Genomic DNA, 15,829 nt, shown 5'->3' on the forward strand with positions numbered 1-15,829 from the left:
TTATAGCATATTAATTAATTTTATAAAAATAAAAGCCTTTTTACATAACTAATGTGAGCAGACAAGACCTATTGTGATATGTGCATGCCATCTTTGTGACATGTTCAAAATCATGTGTTATTTGTGTATCCTGAACATCAAAACAGAATGTCACTACTGTATAGACATAGTGCACACACACAACATAGTTATTTAAAAACACTTTATTCTTCCAACTTATTAGTTTTCCAAACAATAAAGTCTTCTACATTTATAACTTGATAAATCTGAACGGAGAAATTAATTACAAACTTTAGTTTTTATAAGAAATTTAATAAATAAAAATGCTGTACATAAAATATAACATAGTTAGTGCCTTGTTTACAATGGAACCCTGTTTTCACCTTTAAAAAAATTGGACAGTAAAAAGATTTTTCCACTTAAGAATTAATAAGAAATAATGTATCATAATAAATCCCGCTATATACAGTAGCTTGTATTATTATATAAGTATGTATATATAAATTTGCAGGCACATGCATATATATTATATAATTACTTTATATATTTAAGTACCTTTAAATACTGTAGAGTTTAGTATTAAATATTTAATAGCATATATACAGGGAGCTATCAATTTATGATGGCCTATCTATACATATTGTGCCATTGGTCTCGACTTAAAATCTGCCAAAAATGTGTTCAGGAATCAAGTGAGGTTACCATTCTGTGCCTAGGCCATTGAAAACCAAAAGCACCCACACGTTCTACTTGTATACCACTAAGCCCTTATGGGTCAACTATATATACTGTAATAAATACCAACATAACATCTACACATGCATACCAATGTAATACAAATTGAAAACATTATTATTATTATGTTTTATACATAGTATAATAAAATAAAAAGGAGAAAAAAAGAATTTTATTGAAGGTTACAATATTATTCAATTATTAACAATTAATTTTCAATTATTAATAATATATGCAAGATTATAGACAGGCCTAATGTCCATTATTGCATGTGGTGTAAAATAAATAACTAAATAAATAATAAATATCATAAAAATTTAAAATAAAACAAAAGAAAAATTGTTCTCATATTAAATAAATAATACAAACAATTTGTTTTAAGTTTCTGTTAAGATTATTAAATAACCTGTGCATGAAATAGGTTGTTGTTAGTAGCACATAATCAAGGCTTAAGCAATGAAGTATTAGGAATCATTTGATTTGATACAACCTAGGACCTCTAATTTGGCAAAAATGTGGCCAAGTGAGGATGCACAGTCTCATTGAGATAACATGACATAACTAGTTCATAGGTCAAAGGTCGTCGCAAATCAAAACTGTCTTGGTATTATTTGCTTCTTCATGCGACGTATCACTTATCAATGGCTCATTGGAATCAATGCTTGAAACACTTTGACGATGGATTTCCCTCGCCGCGTCATCATTATCGTCATCGTCTGCCGATTCAACATCAGAGTCTTTGGAGTCAATCAAATACTCAACTGGCGTGTCATTAAGGTTAGCGCAAACATATGTGGAAACATCAAACTGAACAAGAACAAGAAAAAAACAATGTGAAGAAAAAAAACAGTAACAGGTGTTAAGGTCTGTCTACACTATCAAACTAGTGTGATGTGCCCAAATATGGTAGTGATATGACATCATCATGTCCATATATGGGCACATCACATTTATTTGTCACATAGTTTGATAGTGTAGACAGAACTTTAGAGATAAAGTAGTATTGGATTCTTACAAATCAATATCACCAGTGCAAATCTTAAAAATGAACAATGTGAGAAAAACTGTAACATGTGTTAATATAACATTGGGTGAGTTCAGGCAGGGAGAGAGGTATTCCCTGGTTCAGGGGTAGTTATTTAAATTGGTTTCATTAGTCAATTATTAACATTGATGGGTTGGTCACCAACTGACCCTAGCAAACTGAGCCTAAACGTAATAACCCTCCCTTATAAAAGTGTTCAATAAAATATATATATATAAAATAAAACAAACATATTCCTATAGAATTTATTTAGAATCTATAGAATGTTTTTTCTGGTCTATAGAATTTATAATTTTATAGAATTCCTTCTGAATTTAGATATGGTATTAAGCTCTGTCTACACTATCAAACTAGTTTGACAAAAAAGTGAGATGTGCTCAAATATGGTAGTGATATGATATGGGTACATCACACTTCTTTGTCACATAAAGTTTAATAGTGTAGACAGAGCTTTATATTTTGTTTGTGTGGACAAACAAAATCTAGAAATTTAGAATAGTAAAATTGAATGATAAATGTGCACATTGCATTTAACATTATGTTAGTTAGTAATGAAAAAAATGATATTAGTAAAAACAACATTATTAAAATAAAATACATATGGTAATGAGTTACAAATTTCTAATGTTCGTTGTTTTTAAGAAATTTGAAATCATACCCGATTTGAGAACAATATACTTCTCTAATTTATGTTGCTTCCTATTTTGATTCTAAGCAAAGATATCCTGAACACTAGTGTAACTTTCTTGACTAGAAATGTTTATTTCTTGTGAGTTTTGATGTGATTGGCTGTAACTATGGTGACTAACAATATCTAAGTCTTGTGAGTTTTGATGTGATTGGCTGTGACTATGGTGACTAACAATATCTAAGTCTTGTGAGTTTTGATGTGATTGGCTGTAACTATGGTGACTAACAATATCTAAGTCTTGTGAGTTTTGATGTGATTGGCTGTGACTATGGTGACTAATAGTATCTATACTTGCACTATTACTAGCAACACTACCAGACAGAGGTAGGGATGACAGCACCACTTCACTACTGCCTGTCGACAATTGGCTACCTACGGATTCAACATTTTCCTTGCTAACAATGACTAACTTATTATTTTCATCTTTCACGATAGAGTGTCTTATACTCTCATCAGAAGTCTCAATGCAATGGAAGTTCAACATTCTCTTACTTTTAGATCTGTCCACATCTATGTGGACACCACGTTTCTGCCGTGGTTTATGTTCAACCAAGCATGCCGGTGCAGATGAACGCAGATCTTGATACGACTCTTCTGGATAATAATTAATGCAAGGCTGTCCTAATGACCAAGCACTAGAGACAATAAAATCACACGGAGGACTTTCAGAAGCATTTCTACTTGTAAGACTACAACTACCACTGTCAGTAGAACACTCACCACAACTACCACTGTGAGTAGAACACTCACTACAACTAACACTGTTAGTAGAACACTCACTACAACTACCACTGTCAGTAGAACACTCACTACAACTACAGGAAGTAGAACACCTGCTACTCCGTGTTATACTACCACTACTTTCACTGCTTATATGTAAAGATGATCGTAAATTAAATGATTCTTCTGTACTAGGACTTTCAACTGAATTTGTAAGGCTACAAGTTGTAGAACTCCAAATGGCGTCGGAATACTCACTACAACTGTTACAACTCGCTCCACTACAAGAAGTAGTGCTCGCTATACTAGCACTACTCTCACTACTCTGATAACTCCCAATACTACTATACTGTCCAATGTTACTAACATGGCTATACTGATAACTATCACCAATACTAATATTGCCAACAGAACTGTATTGAGAACTCTCCTCTTCTGCGTAACTTTCTTGAGGTGAAAACTGTTGGTCATTTGTGATAATTAATTCTTCTCTAGAAGAAGGCTCTACATCATTTTCCTGTGTTACTACTAATATGTTTTTCTCAACATTTACTGTTAAATCTTCACTATGAGACAATGAACGATTATCAATGCTACTAATGTTTCTACCTTGCTCAGTCTCTGTTGCTAGTTCTTTCTTTCTAGACACTAAATCATCTTCTTGGCGTTCTACCTTGCTATCTATAATAACTATCTCATCTTCAAATGATTCTACGTTATGATATTCTTCATAGCCTACATCTTCCTCCTCGTCGGAGTCTATACTCCCTAAGCATGCTGGGTAAACATCCTACAGTGGAAAGCAGTTAAAAACTGTTTGTAGAGGGCGAGGATTATTATAATAAAATTGATTCTATAAAATGACATTATAAATATTTTTGAATCCATGATCAAACAAAGTGATTCTTGGAAAAAAGAAATAAATGTATAAATACCTGTTTAGTAAACATGGAGTCAGCCATGATGTTAAACTTGATTTGTAATCGTTGAAGAATATGTTTAACCTTTGACCTTGATGGATAATGAGGCGATGCTTTGATTTTAGCGCTTATGAGGTGTAACTTTTTTGCTAGTTTATACAAATCGCTCTTTAAAACAAAAAGAACACAATTCAAATAATGTACAAAATATTAAACATTAAAATACATTATTTGTATACAATTATACATTAAATAGTATACAGATAATGAATGTTTATGAGTTGGATGGTGAGAATATTTCATGAATTCATTAAAAATTCTCTTTATATTATTAATAATAACATTACTATAATTACTTTACATCTAAACATTAAAGATGTATTGTCCCCCTGAAAAAATAATTCTGTAACAATTTTTTTTTGAATATTCCATTTTAATGTAACATAAAAGTTATCTACTTTGACCAAAAATTGGATCGAAAAAAAAAAGTATTTACCTGAGAAAAAAAGTAATTTAAAACAAAAAAATGGTCAAATTGGCTGCCAGCCAATGGAGTTTTGGTTGAATTTAACCATTTATTTTGTCATTTTATAAGTGAAAACATTTTTTTTTTCTTTTTTTTTCTATGGAAGTGATGAACTTTATTAAAACTACAAATTAACATATTCAAAGTCTGATTTAATTAATCTTCATTTTTCATGTTTTTGGGGGACAATACATCTTTAACATAAATCTCTGTCTACACTATCAAACTAGTTTGACAACAAAAGTGTGATGTGCCCAAATATGGTGGTGATATGCTTAAATATGGTAGCGATATGACATCATCACATATTTTTGTCACATAAAGTTTGATAGACAGTGCTTTACATTTTTAACCTTAACCGAATAAGGTTGTCCCATTGATGGCAGAAAGATGGTGATGTTACATACACTGCAAGCCTTCAAATAAATAAACAACTTAAATTTAAACATCATCATCATTATCATTGTTACCTTCTCATTAAGAGGAAGTTTCTCATTACCAATGCATGTATTCAGTATCACAATCAGGCTGTATAGTTGATAGTAGTCAGTCTTCTCTGTTGGATGGATTGATTTCAATATAGGAAATATGTGACACACCTGCAATAAAAAAAAACAATTTTTATTTTTGTTATTACACCTTATAGAGGATGACCCTAAACAGTGTATGCTGACAATCAAGGAGCATTATAAACATATGAAACAAACATATATAAAAAAAACAAAGAACGAAAGAGTCAATAATACTTATTATAACATGGGATGTAGCCAATCATATGCGCTGAAATGAGTCATGTGTGCCGTTCTTTATTTTTTCACTATCATACACATGAGTGCAAAAGGGAGCAGCAAAAAGGCATAACGGCTGTGCCTTGTGCATGTCGCATCATTTTAAATACCCTCAAGTGCGCCGCATCTCCACTAACACACTCTGACTTGTGCATTATTTGTTTAATATTACACTGTTATCTCTTGTTCTTGTTTTCTAGAAAAGTTTACATTGATACCCAAATTGATATCTACAACCTAGTATTGTCTGAATAACAATTTCCTTGTCAATGTGTGCAATCTCTTGGCTGACATGTTGTTCAATTTCTTCACAGCACTTCATAGCTCTCATCTATCTATCTATCTATCTATCTATCTACTGCTCATTATGTAACAACAAACAATGCTAAGTCCATACTTACTCTAAGTTCCTCACTTGTTAGATATTCATTTTCTATTTTGACACTTCCAGCAGGCCTGTCCTCACTCATCAATTTAAGGATGGCATAATAACTGAAATAATAAATAAGAACATAGTCAAAGATATACATTATATACAAACCATTAAGGCCAATTTACACAGAGTGGTAATGGTAAGTGGAAAACCCTTAGCTTGTCCCACATAGAATCTGTATCTATCCTGAGCGCAAATCGGCCATCCATTCCGCATTGTGTGTAAATGGTCATAAGGAATAAGATAGATTCTATAATTTTATTACCGTTACCGCTAATCTGTGTAAATTGGCCTTTACAGGTGTAACTAGGTGAGAGATGTGAGGAGATCAAGACGATGTGGACTTCTCTTGTCAGACACATCTGGGGTGTATAATTAATTCCTACCTTAGAAGACGTCTAATGCTCCGCCCTCTATCGGTGAACGTTGGAAACAAGTCGATGAGGTGAACCAAGTTGTGATGATGAGTAGTTAAACCTGGCAGAACCCGACATAATTCTTTGCACTGAAATAAAAAAGATTAATTAATTAGAGAACACAGTACTTTTATATTGGATTGGTGTATGTTTTAATGAGTCTTGAGTAAATTGTAATTTTTACAAATGTATGATGTAATTGTTTTGTTTGTTTTACCATATCTTCTGTCGAGAAAAACAATTTTTCCATGTACACCTTTTTATATACGAAACAAATAAAGATTTGATTTGATTTGCATGAATTAATCAATTAATTAATTAAAACAGTATACCTTTGAGGACCAAGATTGCTGGGAAAATGCATCTATTATTGAAGATGAGCAGAGCATAAAATCTTCACCGAGTGTGTCGCTATTAAAGTGAAATTAAGAAAACAGATATTTTAATAAGTAGAACTAATACATCTTGAATCAAGAAAACTGGTATTAAAACAATGCAATCCAAACATTTGCAACATTACTTTGTAAACTAATAATATTACTTACTCTTTTGCTTTTGTTTCCAAGGCAACACGACAAACAAGCCCAACCAACTGCATCAACTCATCTTCAGTGTAAAATACAGGTCTGAAATCATAGCAAATATTTTAATGCCTAGATAATTTGATCATGTACAGAGAAGGGTATGAAAGAGGTACTGTATACGTTAATCGAATTATTAGGTTATTAGGTACTACTGATCGTGGGTTCGAATCTAATGCTTGTCGAATTGCTTGTATCTAGGTAACAAGCTTGTTATTTTGTTTGTGTATGTACAGCACTTAGAGGTTTCACAACATTAGGTGCTTTCCAGGGTAATATTGTTATTCTTGAAATAAAATACTAAATATTTTAATTTCCATTTGTACTTACTGCTTGTACTTCTCTCTTAAGAGCATACCATGTGTGATGATCTTCATCACATGGTTCAATCCAACCGTTGGAAAGGATCTCTTTGCCGTCCAACTTTGATTCTTCGTTGAATTCTCCGTTCCTTCCTCAACCATATTCTCTTTACCTTTCCCACTTTCATTTCTAAATACAATTTATAAAAATAAGTGGTTTTAAATGATAATTAACTCTAATTAAAATCATGTTTGAAATGCTTTTTATTTAGTAATATAGCCTTATAATGTGTGTACATTTGTGCTCTGTCTACACTATCAAACTTTATGTGACAAAAAAAATGTGATGTGCCCATATATGGATATGATGTTGTCATATCACTACAGTATTTGGGCACATCACTGCCATATTTGTCAAACTAGTTTGATAGTGTAGACATATCTTAAGATCTTTTTCTATCCATCCAATATCCCATAAAACAAAGTATTAACTTACACAACTTCATTGAGAGTGAATGATGGTTCCAAGCCAGGTGTAGGAAATAACCCCTCAAATGAAGCACCTATAAAACAACAAATTAACAAAATCAATTAATAATTACAAAAATCATAGTAAAGTAGAATTTAGAAAGATAATGTCATATTGGAATATATACTGTACAGTAGTAGCATGTAAATCAAATGATGTACATATCAAGCATTTGGTGAGACCAGTACATTTTTTGATTTTTCACATCATATTCAGTATACGATTTGGGAAAGCTTAGAGTTTTTGTATTTCAGTTAAAATTTAAATATGCAAAAAAAAAAAGAAATAAGTAAAAGAAAAGATGCCTTACCATAATTTAATAAAACTCTTGTAATATGTTTAAGTGTCGGTAGCCAGACTCTACTTTGATTAAATCTGATTGAGTTGTTCATCAAAGACCACATTGTCCTAAACGCTTGCATGATGGTGTGGACCTTACCATGGATAGACACTATGCATACAACACAACAAAATAAATGTGTCAGGTATTTATACAGAAATGTTACATTGGCAGGGTGGTATAGGTACAAGCCGTGGATCTGCCACTGTGTAATAATTAACACGAGTGTAGCAAATAAGATCAAGTCGGCACTGCGAAACCTATCACCAGCTTCTTTTTTCCGGAAAACGTCTCGTAAGCTAGGTATAACTTTTTATACTCAAAATACTCATTCAACAGCAAGTAACTCACCAAGGATGGATAAACTATTTTATAATTTATTATTAATTGTTTAAGTCTCGTTTGAGGCTTAGGGAGTGGAGTTGTGAGTCACAATTGAGGATTCAGGATTGAACCCCGGACCTTGGGATTGGAAGGCAAGCATGCTAACCACCAAGATACAGCTCCACTACTCAAGCTACAGCTCTACTACTAGCTCTACTACTTACTGTATGCCTATAAATTATTATTAATTAATTAATTATGATTAATTATCATTTTTACTGCTGGTCTTAGTTTGAAAAAGGGCAGGGGCTTATTTGAATGCTAAATTATTGAAATTTGTATTGAAATACAGGTGTTAGAAAATCATGATAGCAAGACTAAAGAATACACAGTAAATAACTCACTGAAATAAAATATCCAAAGCATCAGACTATCCTGGCATGGTTTAACCAGATGAGCCTCAACAAGTAGACAGGAATCAATCACACCAACAAGATTATCTGAAATCAAACACATAATTTCATTCAAATTGCAGATGTCTCATATATATATTATTTGTATAAGCTTCCATTCCATTTTAATAGTGTACATAAAATTACCCAATGCTTGGTACTGTATCTTTAAATTTCTCCAGTTTCATAGGAAAATTCAGTATTTCATTATTTGATGGAGTTAAAAAAAATAATTGTTGTTATACCTGGGGAGGCTTTCCACAAGAGATCGTCTGTTGCCTTTCCTCTTACTGGGATGAAGCCGCAGTCAGCCAAGCGTAACGTAGACGGAAAGGAAAATATCTGAAAAGACAATCAGTTTTAAAAGTCATGGATTTGAACTGAGGCTCCTGGAATTGTTAGGAAAACATTCCACAAAGTTACTGATAAACAGATGCCATAAATTTCATTTCATTATTTATTCGGTCTATTTCAGTATATACATAACAAAAAAAAACGAAATTGGAGAGACCAGGCTCAACCTAAGTGAACTTAATCACTTGAAAAGACATCAAGGAGAAAAGTGAGAATATTTAGACAAACAGTACTGGACTGGAATAAAAGACCTGAGTACAACAAAGAGGGCACATCAATACATACAAAGTAGAGTGAGTACCTGGTAAATTAATTTGAGTGAAATATCAATAAATGTTATTAAAATAAATTAGAATGGAGTTCTTTATGTTCTTTGTTATCAGTTGAGCACTTAATTTAAAAATCTGTAGCTATTTTATATAAGCTTTCACGATATCCATGGCAACTAATGGTGCATTCTTTGTTGCTATAGCAATTGGTGTAGAGTAAAGTAAGGATACTTACATTACCAAGTTGGTTAAGATTGAAAATCTCGTCTCCAGGATACATATCGGGCATATGATTGGTGGGAATTGCAAACTATAAAACACATAAAACCAAAATAATGATATGGCATAATAAAAAGTGCTTATTTCACTAATGACAAAACCAAGTGAATGTTAAATAGAGAATATGACTATGATTACTTATTGGTAAAACCTGTACTCTAGTGTAGTTAGGGAATGTTCCATTCATTTTTCCAATTCTTTTTATAGCTTGTAAATTTTGACTGACACTTCCCATTATTTAACAATTTGTTTCGTTTTAATATGGTATCTATTTTAATATTTGAATAATAAAGTTCACTTCTTTAAAGTTATTAATGCACATAGCGCCATGAGCGTCCCTTGGGTGGAGGATGCCAGCGCTATAGAAATTGTCATTTATCATTATTAATGATACATTACATTATCCAGTTGTCTCTTATGATCTGGTAGAATATCATTTGATGTGAAGTCATCATTGTTAGCTTTGTCCATCAAATTGGTCTTCAAATCTTCCTGTAAGTCTTCAGTCATTTTCTGTAGCTCAGCATTTTTCAACTCCTAAAAGAAATGCATTAATTATCTACATTAATTTATTTTTATTAAGCTCTGTCTACACTATCAAACTTTATGTGACAAAAAAAAGTGTGATGTACCCAAATATGGTAGTGATATGCTTAAATATTGTAGGGATATAACATCATCATGTCCATATATGGGCACAGCACATTTTTTTCTCACATAACGTTTAGTGTAGACAGAGTTTATTGTACTGACGGACATCTTCAGAACAAGACCACATGTTCAGAAAAGGAAAAAAATTAAGGTTGAGAATGTGTCGACGTCACTTTGGTTTTTGTGCTGTGTTTTTTTTGTGTACAATGCATCTAATTGGTTCAAAATATTGATTACGTCACTTGAAAGAGTAGTATATAATATATAACAATAATTATATAAAGCTTACATTTTTCTGTTTATTCTGCACCATGGAGTCCAAGGATAACTTAAATCTTTGTGGTTCTGGTTCAGTTTCATTTATAGAGTTGTCATACAGAGAATCACTCTGAAAGGAAAGCAAAGCACACTAATTTATATAATTCTGATACTCACTCAACTAAAAAGTACATTTCAAGTCAGGGTTTGAAAATATTGTAAATGCTGTATTACATACCAGGCTGTCTTGAGAGAAGGAGATCCCCCTTTCTGTCATATTTTCCAATTTTGACCTGAAATCAAAATATTAAAAAGTTTTAAAAAAAGAAGAGAAACACAGTATAGCAACTACTGTAGATGTAATTAGTTTAATAAGTTAACTTAATAATTCAGTTAACTGAATAATTCAGTTAACTTAATAATTCAGTTTTAAACTTAATAATTCAGTTAACTGAATAACTGAAATGAAAATACCTTTTAGTATCATTTCCTAAAAATAGAGATGGTTCTGGTAAATCATCGTCGTCATCACTGCTAATAATATCCAATGAATCATCGTTCTCCTCTCTAATTGGTTGATGAACAATTGCAGGGTCACATGGTAACGGTTCAGATTTTATCTGCATAATGGAACTAGCACTTGTAGAAACTTTTTCTTTTAGTTTTTTAAAGTTTAATAGATTTATTTTACAAAGGTTCTTTTTTGGGGAGTTGTTTTTAGGAGGTGAATCTTGTGACATCTCATTTTGTGTTTCACTTGGTGAGACTGTAACGGATGATCTAAAACGATCAAATAGTCCAAATTCTTCTCTCTTTTTGTCTGCAGGGTTTTGGATGGTGTCTTGAGGAACCTCAGTGTTATCAGCTGATGGTGGTGGTAAATCGTGACAGAGTGTTTCACTGGTGTCCATAAATATTTCTATTTCTTCCAACTTCTCATTTACAATTGATTGAATCTCTTCACTATTTGAAAAACTTTGAAAAAGTGATTTTCTTTCTGAAAAGAAAAATTGTTGCTCTTTTAGTGGTCAACATTGCTTAACTGTTATTATTTCCTGCTCTCATTTTATGTTAGATTAATGCAAATTTTATTTTATGTTAGATTAATGCAAATTTTATTTTATGTTAGATTAATGCAAATTTTATTTTATGTTAGATTAATGCAAATTTTATTTTATGTTAGATTAATGCAAATTTTATTTTATGTTAGATTAATGCAAATTTTATTTTATGTTAGATTAATGCAAATTTTATTTTATGTTAGATAAATGCAAATTTTCTCCAAGATAAATGCAAATTAAATGTTACATTAATGTAAATTTAATGTTAGATAATTAATGCAAATTTAATGTTAGATAATTAATGCAAATTTAATGTTAGATAATTAATGCAAATTTAATGTTAGATAATTAATGCAAATTTAATGTTAGATTAATGCTATTTTAATGTTAAATTAATGCAAATTTAATGTTAGATAATTAATGAAAATTTAATGATGGTTAGATTAATGCAAATTTACTGTTAGATTAATGTAAATTTAATGTTAGATTAATGTAAATTTATTTAATGTTAGATTAATGTAAATTTAATGTTAGATTAATGTAAATTTAATGTTAGATTAATGTAAATTTAATGTTAGATTAATGTAAATTTAATGTTAGATAATTAATGCAAATTTTATGTAAGATTAATGCAAATAGCAAAAACCTGGGAAATCAGATGATTTTACTGAATTATTTCAGTTTTGTAAACTTATTATTGTATCGAACATACCTGTATTATCATGCTCACAAATGTCTTGTTCTTCACTAAGTTTTAATGTTTCTGAAGCAATATTCAATTTGTTCAAACATATTTTTAGCATTCCTTTTTGGCGAAGCTTTACTTGTACTTCTGGTACAATAACCAATTGTTCTTTCTTCTTAGTGCAAGTATCAAGTAATTTCTTGGGTGATTCATGCACTTTTTTCTTTTTTGGACTGGCACTGTTACTTCGTTGAAGAACTTTGTTTGTAGCAGCGGTACTATTATCCTGTTTGTGAACTTGATCTTGTTGTGAAAGTCTTCGTTGCTTCTTAACATTCTCATTAGCCATTCTCAGTATGTCATCGTAACCAGGCCCAGATTGGTAACGTTTACGATCTATAAACGAACAAGAAACATGTGCGTTCTTTTTGGTTTCGCCAACATTATTGCCGCCAACATTATTACCACCAGAAATATTGCCACTGACTTCTGATGAAGTATCTTTAGTTTCTTTATTATCATGCGGTTGATCTTTTACGGGCAATTCATCTTCAGAGTTAGACATAAGGAATTCATCAAGGTTCGGAAAGTATGGGGAAGTTGTCGGGTTAGTTTTTGTCGGTGATAAAACATCCAATTCAGACCCATTGTCACATTTTGAAATATTTATGTTTTGAGGTTTGACTTTAGTCTCTACACTTTTGACAACTAACGGCCCACTTGTTGGTCTGCCGACTGATTGAGGTGGCCCACTTGTTGGTCTGCCGACTGATTGAGGTGGCCCACTTGTTGGTCTGCCGACTGATTGAGGTGGCCCACTTGTTGGTCTGCCGACTGATTGAGGTGTCCCACTTGTTGGTCTGCCAACTGATTGAGGTGAACCGATTGTGACACTTTTGACAACTAACGGCCCACTTGTTGGTCTGCTGACTGATTGAGGTGTCCCACTTGTTGGTCTGCCGACTGATTGAGGTGTCCCACTTGTTGGTCTGCCAACTGATTGAGGTGGTCCACTTGTTGGTCTGCCAACTGATTGAGGTGAACCGATTGTAACACTTTTGACAACTAATGGCCCACTTGTTGGTCTGCCAACTGATTGAGGTGGCCCACTTGTTGGTCTGCCAACTGATTGAGGTGAACCGATTGTAACACTTTTGACAACTAATGGCCCACTTGTTGGTCTGCCAACTGATTGAGGTGGCCCACTTGTTGGTCTGCCAACTGATTGAGGTGAACAGATTGTGACACTTTTGACAACTGATTGAGGTGGCCCACTTGTTGGTCTGCCAACTGATTGAGGTGGCCCACTTGTTGGTCTACCAACTGATTGAGGTGAACCGATTGTGTCGCGACTGCTGGGAAACAATCCAGACTTAGTTTGAAACGTTTTTGTGACGGGTGTTGGAAGTAAACCTGGTTTCTCTGGCCGTATTGAACTCGTGTGACCTCCGTCTGCTCTGGTTGGGTCTGTATGTCCCTTGAGGAGCACATCGTGTGGAGTGGGAAGCAATGCTGGCTTTCTAACTTCTTCTATATTGTTCATAGTATGTATGTAATTCACACCAGGAATGCTATGTCCACCATCTTCACCTCTTTCAGAATTACTTGAGAGACGAACATACTTCCTGATGGGATTTGACCTGAAAAGCAATAATCTTATTCATAGAATGCAATACCCCGAGAACTTAACTTATATTACACAATTAATTAGGCCTAGGCTTACTACCTAACCAATGCTCAGGCCTTGTCATTAGAAGTTTACCAAAAGTGCTGTATTAATTAATGTTACGTCTAAAGATACGGTACCGTATCCATACTTCTAAACACTAAAGGTACAATTATAGAGGATGCTACTGTATGTAAACATAGATGTTAATCAAGTAGGTTATGGAAATGGTTTTCTGCAAGCTAGCTGTGTGGCGTGATGGTTTTGTGATGAGGCTATGGCCTATGGGTTGCAGGATCGATTCTCCGCTTGACGATTTTTTTTTTTAATTTAAGAGAGATTATTTAGAGGGTTAGGTTTTTAACATTTAGGACGAGTTTTATATTTAGGACAAGTTTTATTGTTTAGGATGAGTTACATTATTTAGGACGAGTTTTATATTTAGGAACAAGTTTTATATTTAGGAATGAAATTTTACCGTACCTTTAGGAAGTTTAGCAAACGGAAGTTGGGATACGGTACCGAGATGAATGTGCTGTTTTTGTGTTTTGCAATCAATTAATAATATTAATAATGATATAAACAAATCAAGTAGGAATATTCTTAATCTTAGACCTAGGCCTAGTTAACAAATATCAAAACAGTGCTTCCTACTACAGTACTACTAAACTAGCCTATGCCTAAACATTAGGCTAATGCGACCATCAAACAACAATTGATAAACAATTCAATGTGGCCAGGTTAGACCTAGCCTACCTCAATTTATATTTTAAAAATCCTACTTTTTTACTAGGGTAGGGGGCTAGCCTCTAGGCCTGTGCCTATCTATTAGACGATTTTATCGTCAAAACTTACAATAGGCCCAGGCTTTTTGGTTGTTTGCGTTGGCATATGGAAGTATAGCTAGGCCTAGGCTAGCCCAGATTGAAACATCATGCCAAGTAGACAAACAACATGCTTCACTGACAACGATTTCTTGGATTGGTCGGGTTAGCTAGGCCTAGCCTACTAAATAGTAGTATTTGAAAAACTTACCCCCACATATTATGTCTTTTCATGGCATAATTATAGTAAATATATTCTATTCCGTTGAATGGGGCCTTTAATTGGCTTATTAAGTTACTACTTATAACAATTATACCAAAATGTCTTTTATGATGATGAGAAATCAAGGGACCCCACCATATTATTTTCAGCTCATCCCTCTCAGCTCTCGCCTCTCTCTCTCTCTCATCATTATCAATTTGTTATGCGCATGCGCACGCATAATATACGCGCATCCTCTCCTCCTCCTGCTGCTGGCCTGGGGCATTATCATGCGCAGCTGCTTTACGCGAATCTTGCGATTTATTTATTTTTATTTATTTCAACAATATTTTACGAGGGTGGTCCATCCAGCCGAAGCTGATCATAGCCTACCTGACTTGGGAAATCCCGGACTTTTTTCTTGAATGGTGAAAAAAAATGTTTGGAAGGAAACGTAAAGAGAAGAATAGAATGATGACATGTTAACTCTTAATAGCACTCGGGTAAAATGCGGGGTGCTGATGATGGTCTCTAATTAGGCCTACTTGAAAAAAATAATTTATCTGTAAAACGAGGACAAAAAAAGACACTCCTAACCCTGCCCTACACGGAAACTTTGCCTTTAATTTTCATTTCCTTCCTTCATTGTTTATTCATTCAAAATGATTCCACTCCCATCACATACTTCCAAAATAACACTCAATTACAATGATAGTAGTAGGCCTATCCGACTATCCTTACAATATTCTCAGGTTCTTTTATTGGAAACGACAAAGGT

The 15,829-nt window shown here is 33.1% G+C and overlaps 1 protein-coding gene across 1 annotated transcript; it reads right to left on the minus strand.

Annotated features, from left to right (window-relative positions):
* Positions 1 to 1,308: 1,308 nt before the first annotated feature.
* On the minus strand, positions 1,309 to 15,216 carry LOC144838399 (uncharacterized). The gene is made up of 20 exons (XM_078693738.1): positions 15,061 to 15,216; positions 12,387 to 13,999; positions 11,088 to 11,610; positions 10,852 to 10,906; positions 10,645 to 10,743; positions 10,104 to 10,241; positions 9,661 to 9,735; positions 9,048 to 9,144; positions 8,755 to 8,850; positions 7,997 to 8,137; positions 7,654 to 7,720; positions 7,186 to 7,347; positions 6,820 to 6,900; positions 6,607 to 6,685; positions 6,245 to 6,363; positions 5,827 to 5,917; positions 5,108 to 5,236; positions 4,127 to 4,279; positions 2,590 to 3,981; positions 1,309 to 1,542 (listed from the first exon to the last, which is right to left on the minus strand). Exons 1-20 carry the CDS (start codon positions 15,081 to 15,083, stop codon positions 1,309 to 1,311), a joined length of 5,367 nt encoding a protein of 1,788 aa, XP_078549864.1. The 5' UTR covers positions 15,084 to 15,216.
* Between the last annotated feature and the right edge of the window lie 613 nt (positions 15,217 to 15,829).

This window comes from Antedon bifida, chromosome 3 (assembly GCF_963402885.1).
Source record: "Antedon bifida chromosome 3, ecAntBifi1.1, whole genome shotgun sequence".
Taxonomy (NCBI): domain Eukaryota; kingdom Metazoa; phylum Echinodermata; class Crinoidea; order Comatulida; family Antedonidae; genus Antedon; species Antedon bifida.

Excerpts from the sequence above, each read along its gene's own strand:
- LOC144838399 (XM_078693738.1), bottom strand. The coding sequence starts at position 15,083 with ATGAAAAGACATAATATGTGGGG. Across the intron at positions 14,000-15,060 it reads AAAAGACATAATATGTGGGG|GTCAAATCCCATCAGGAAGT; the intron begins GTAAGTTTTTCA and ends ATTGCTTTTCAG. Across the intron at positions 5,918-6,244 it reads AGCATTAGACGTCTTCTAAG|TTATTATGCCATCCTTAAAT; the intron begins GTAGGAATTAAT and ends TTATTATTTCAG.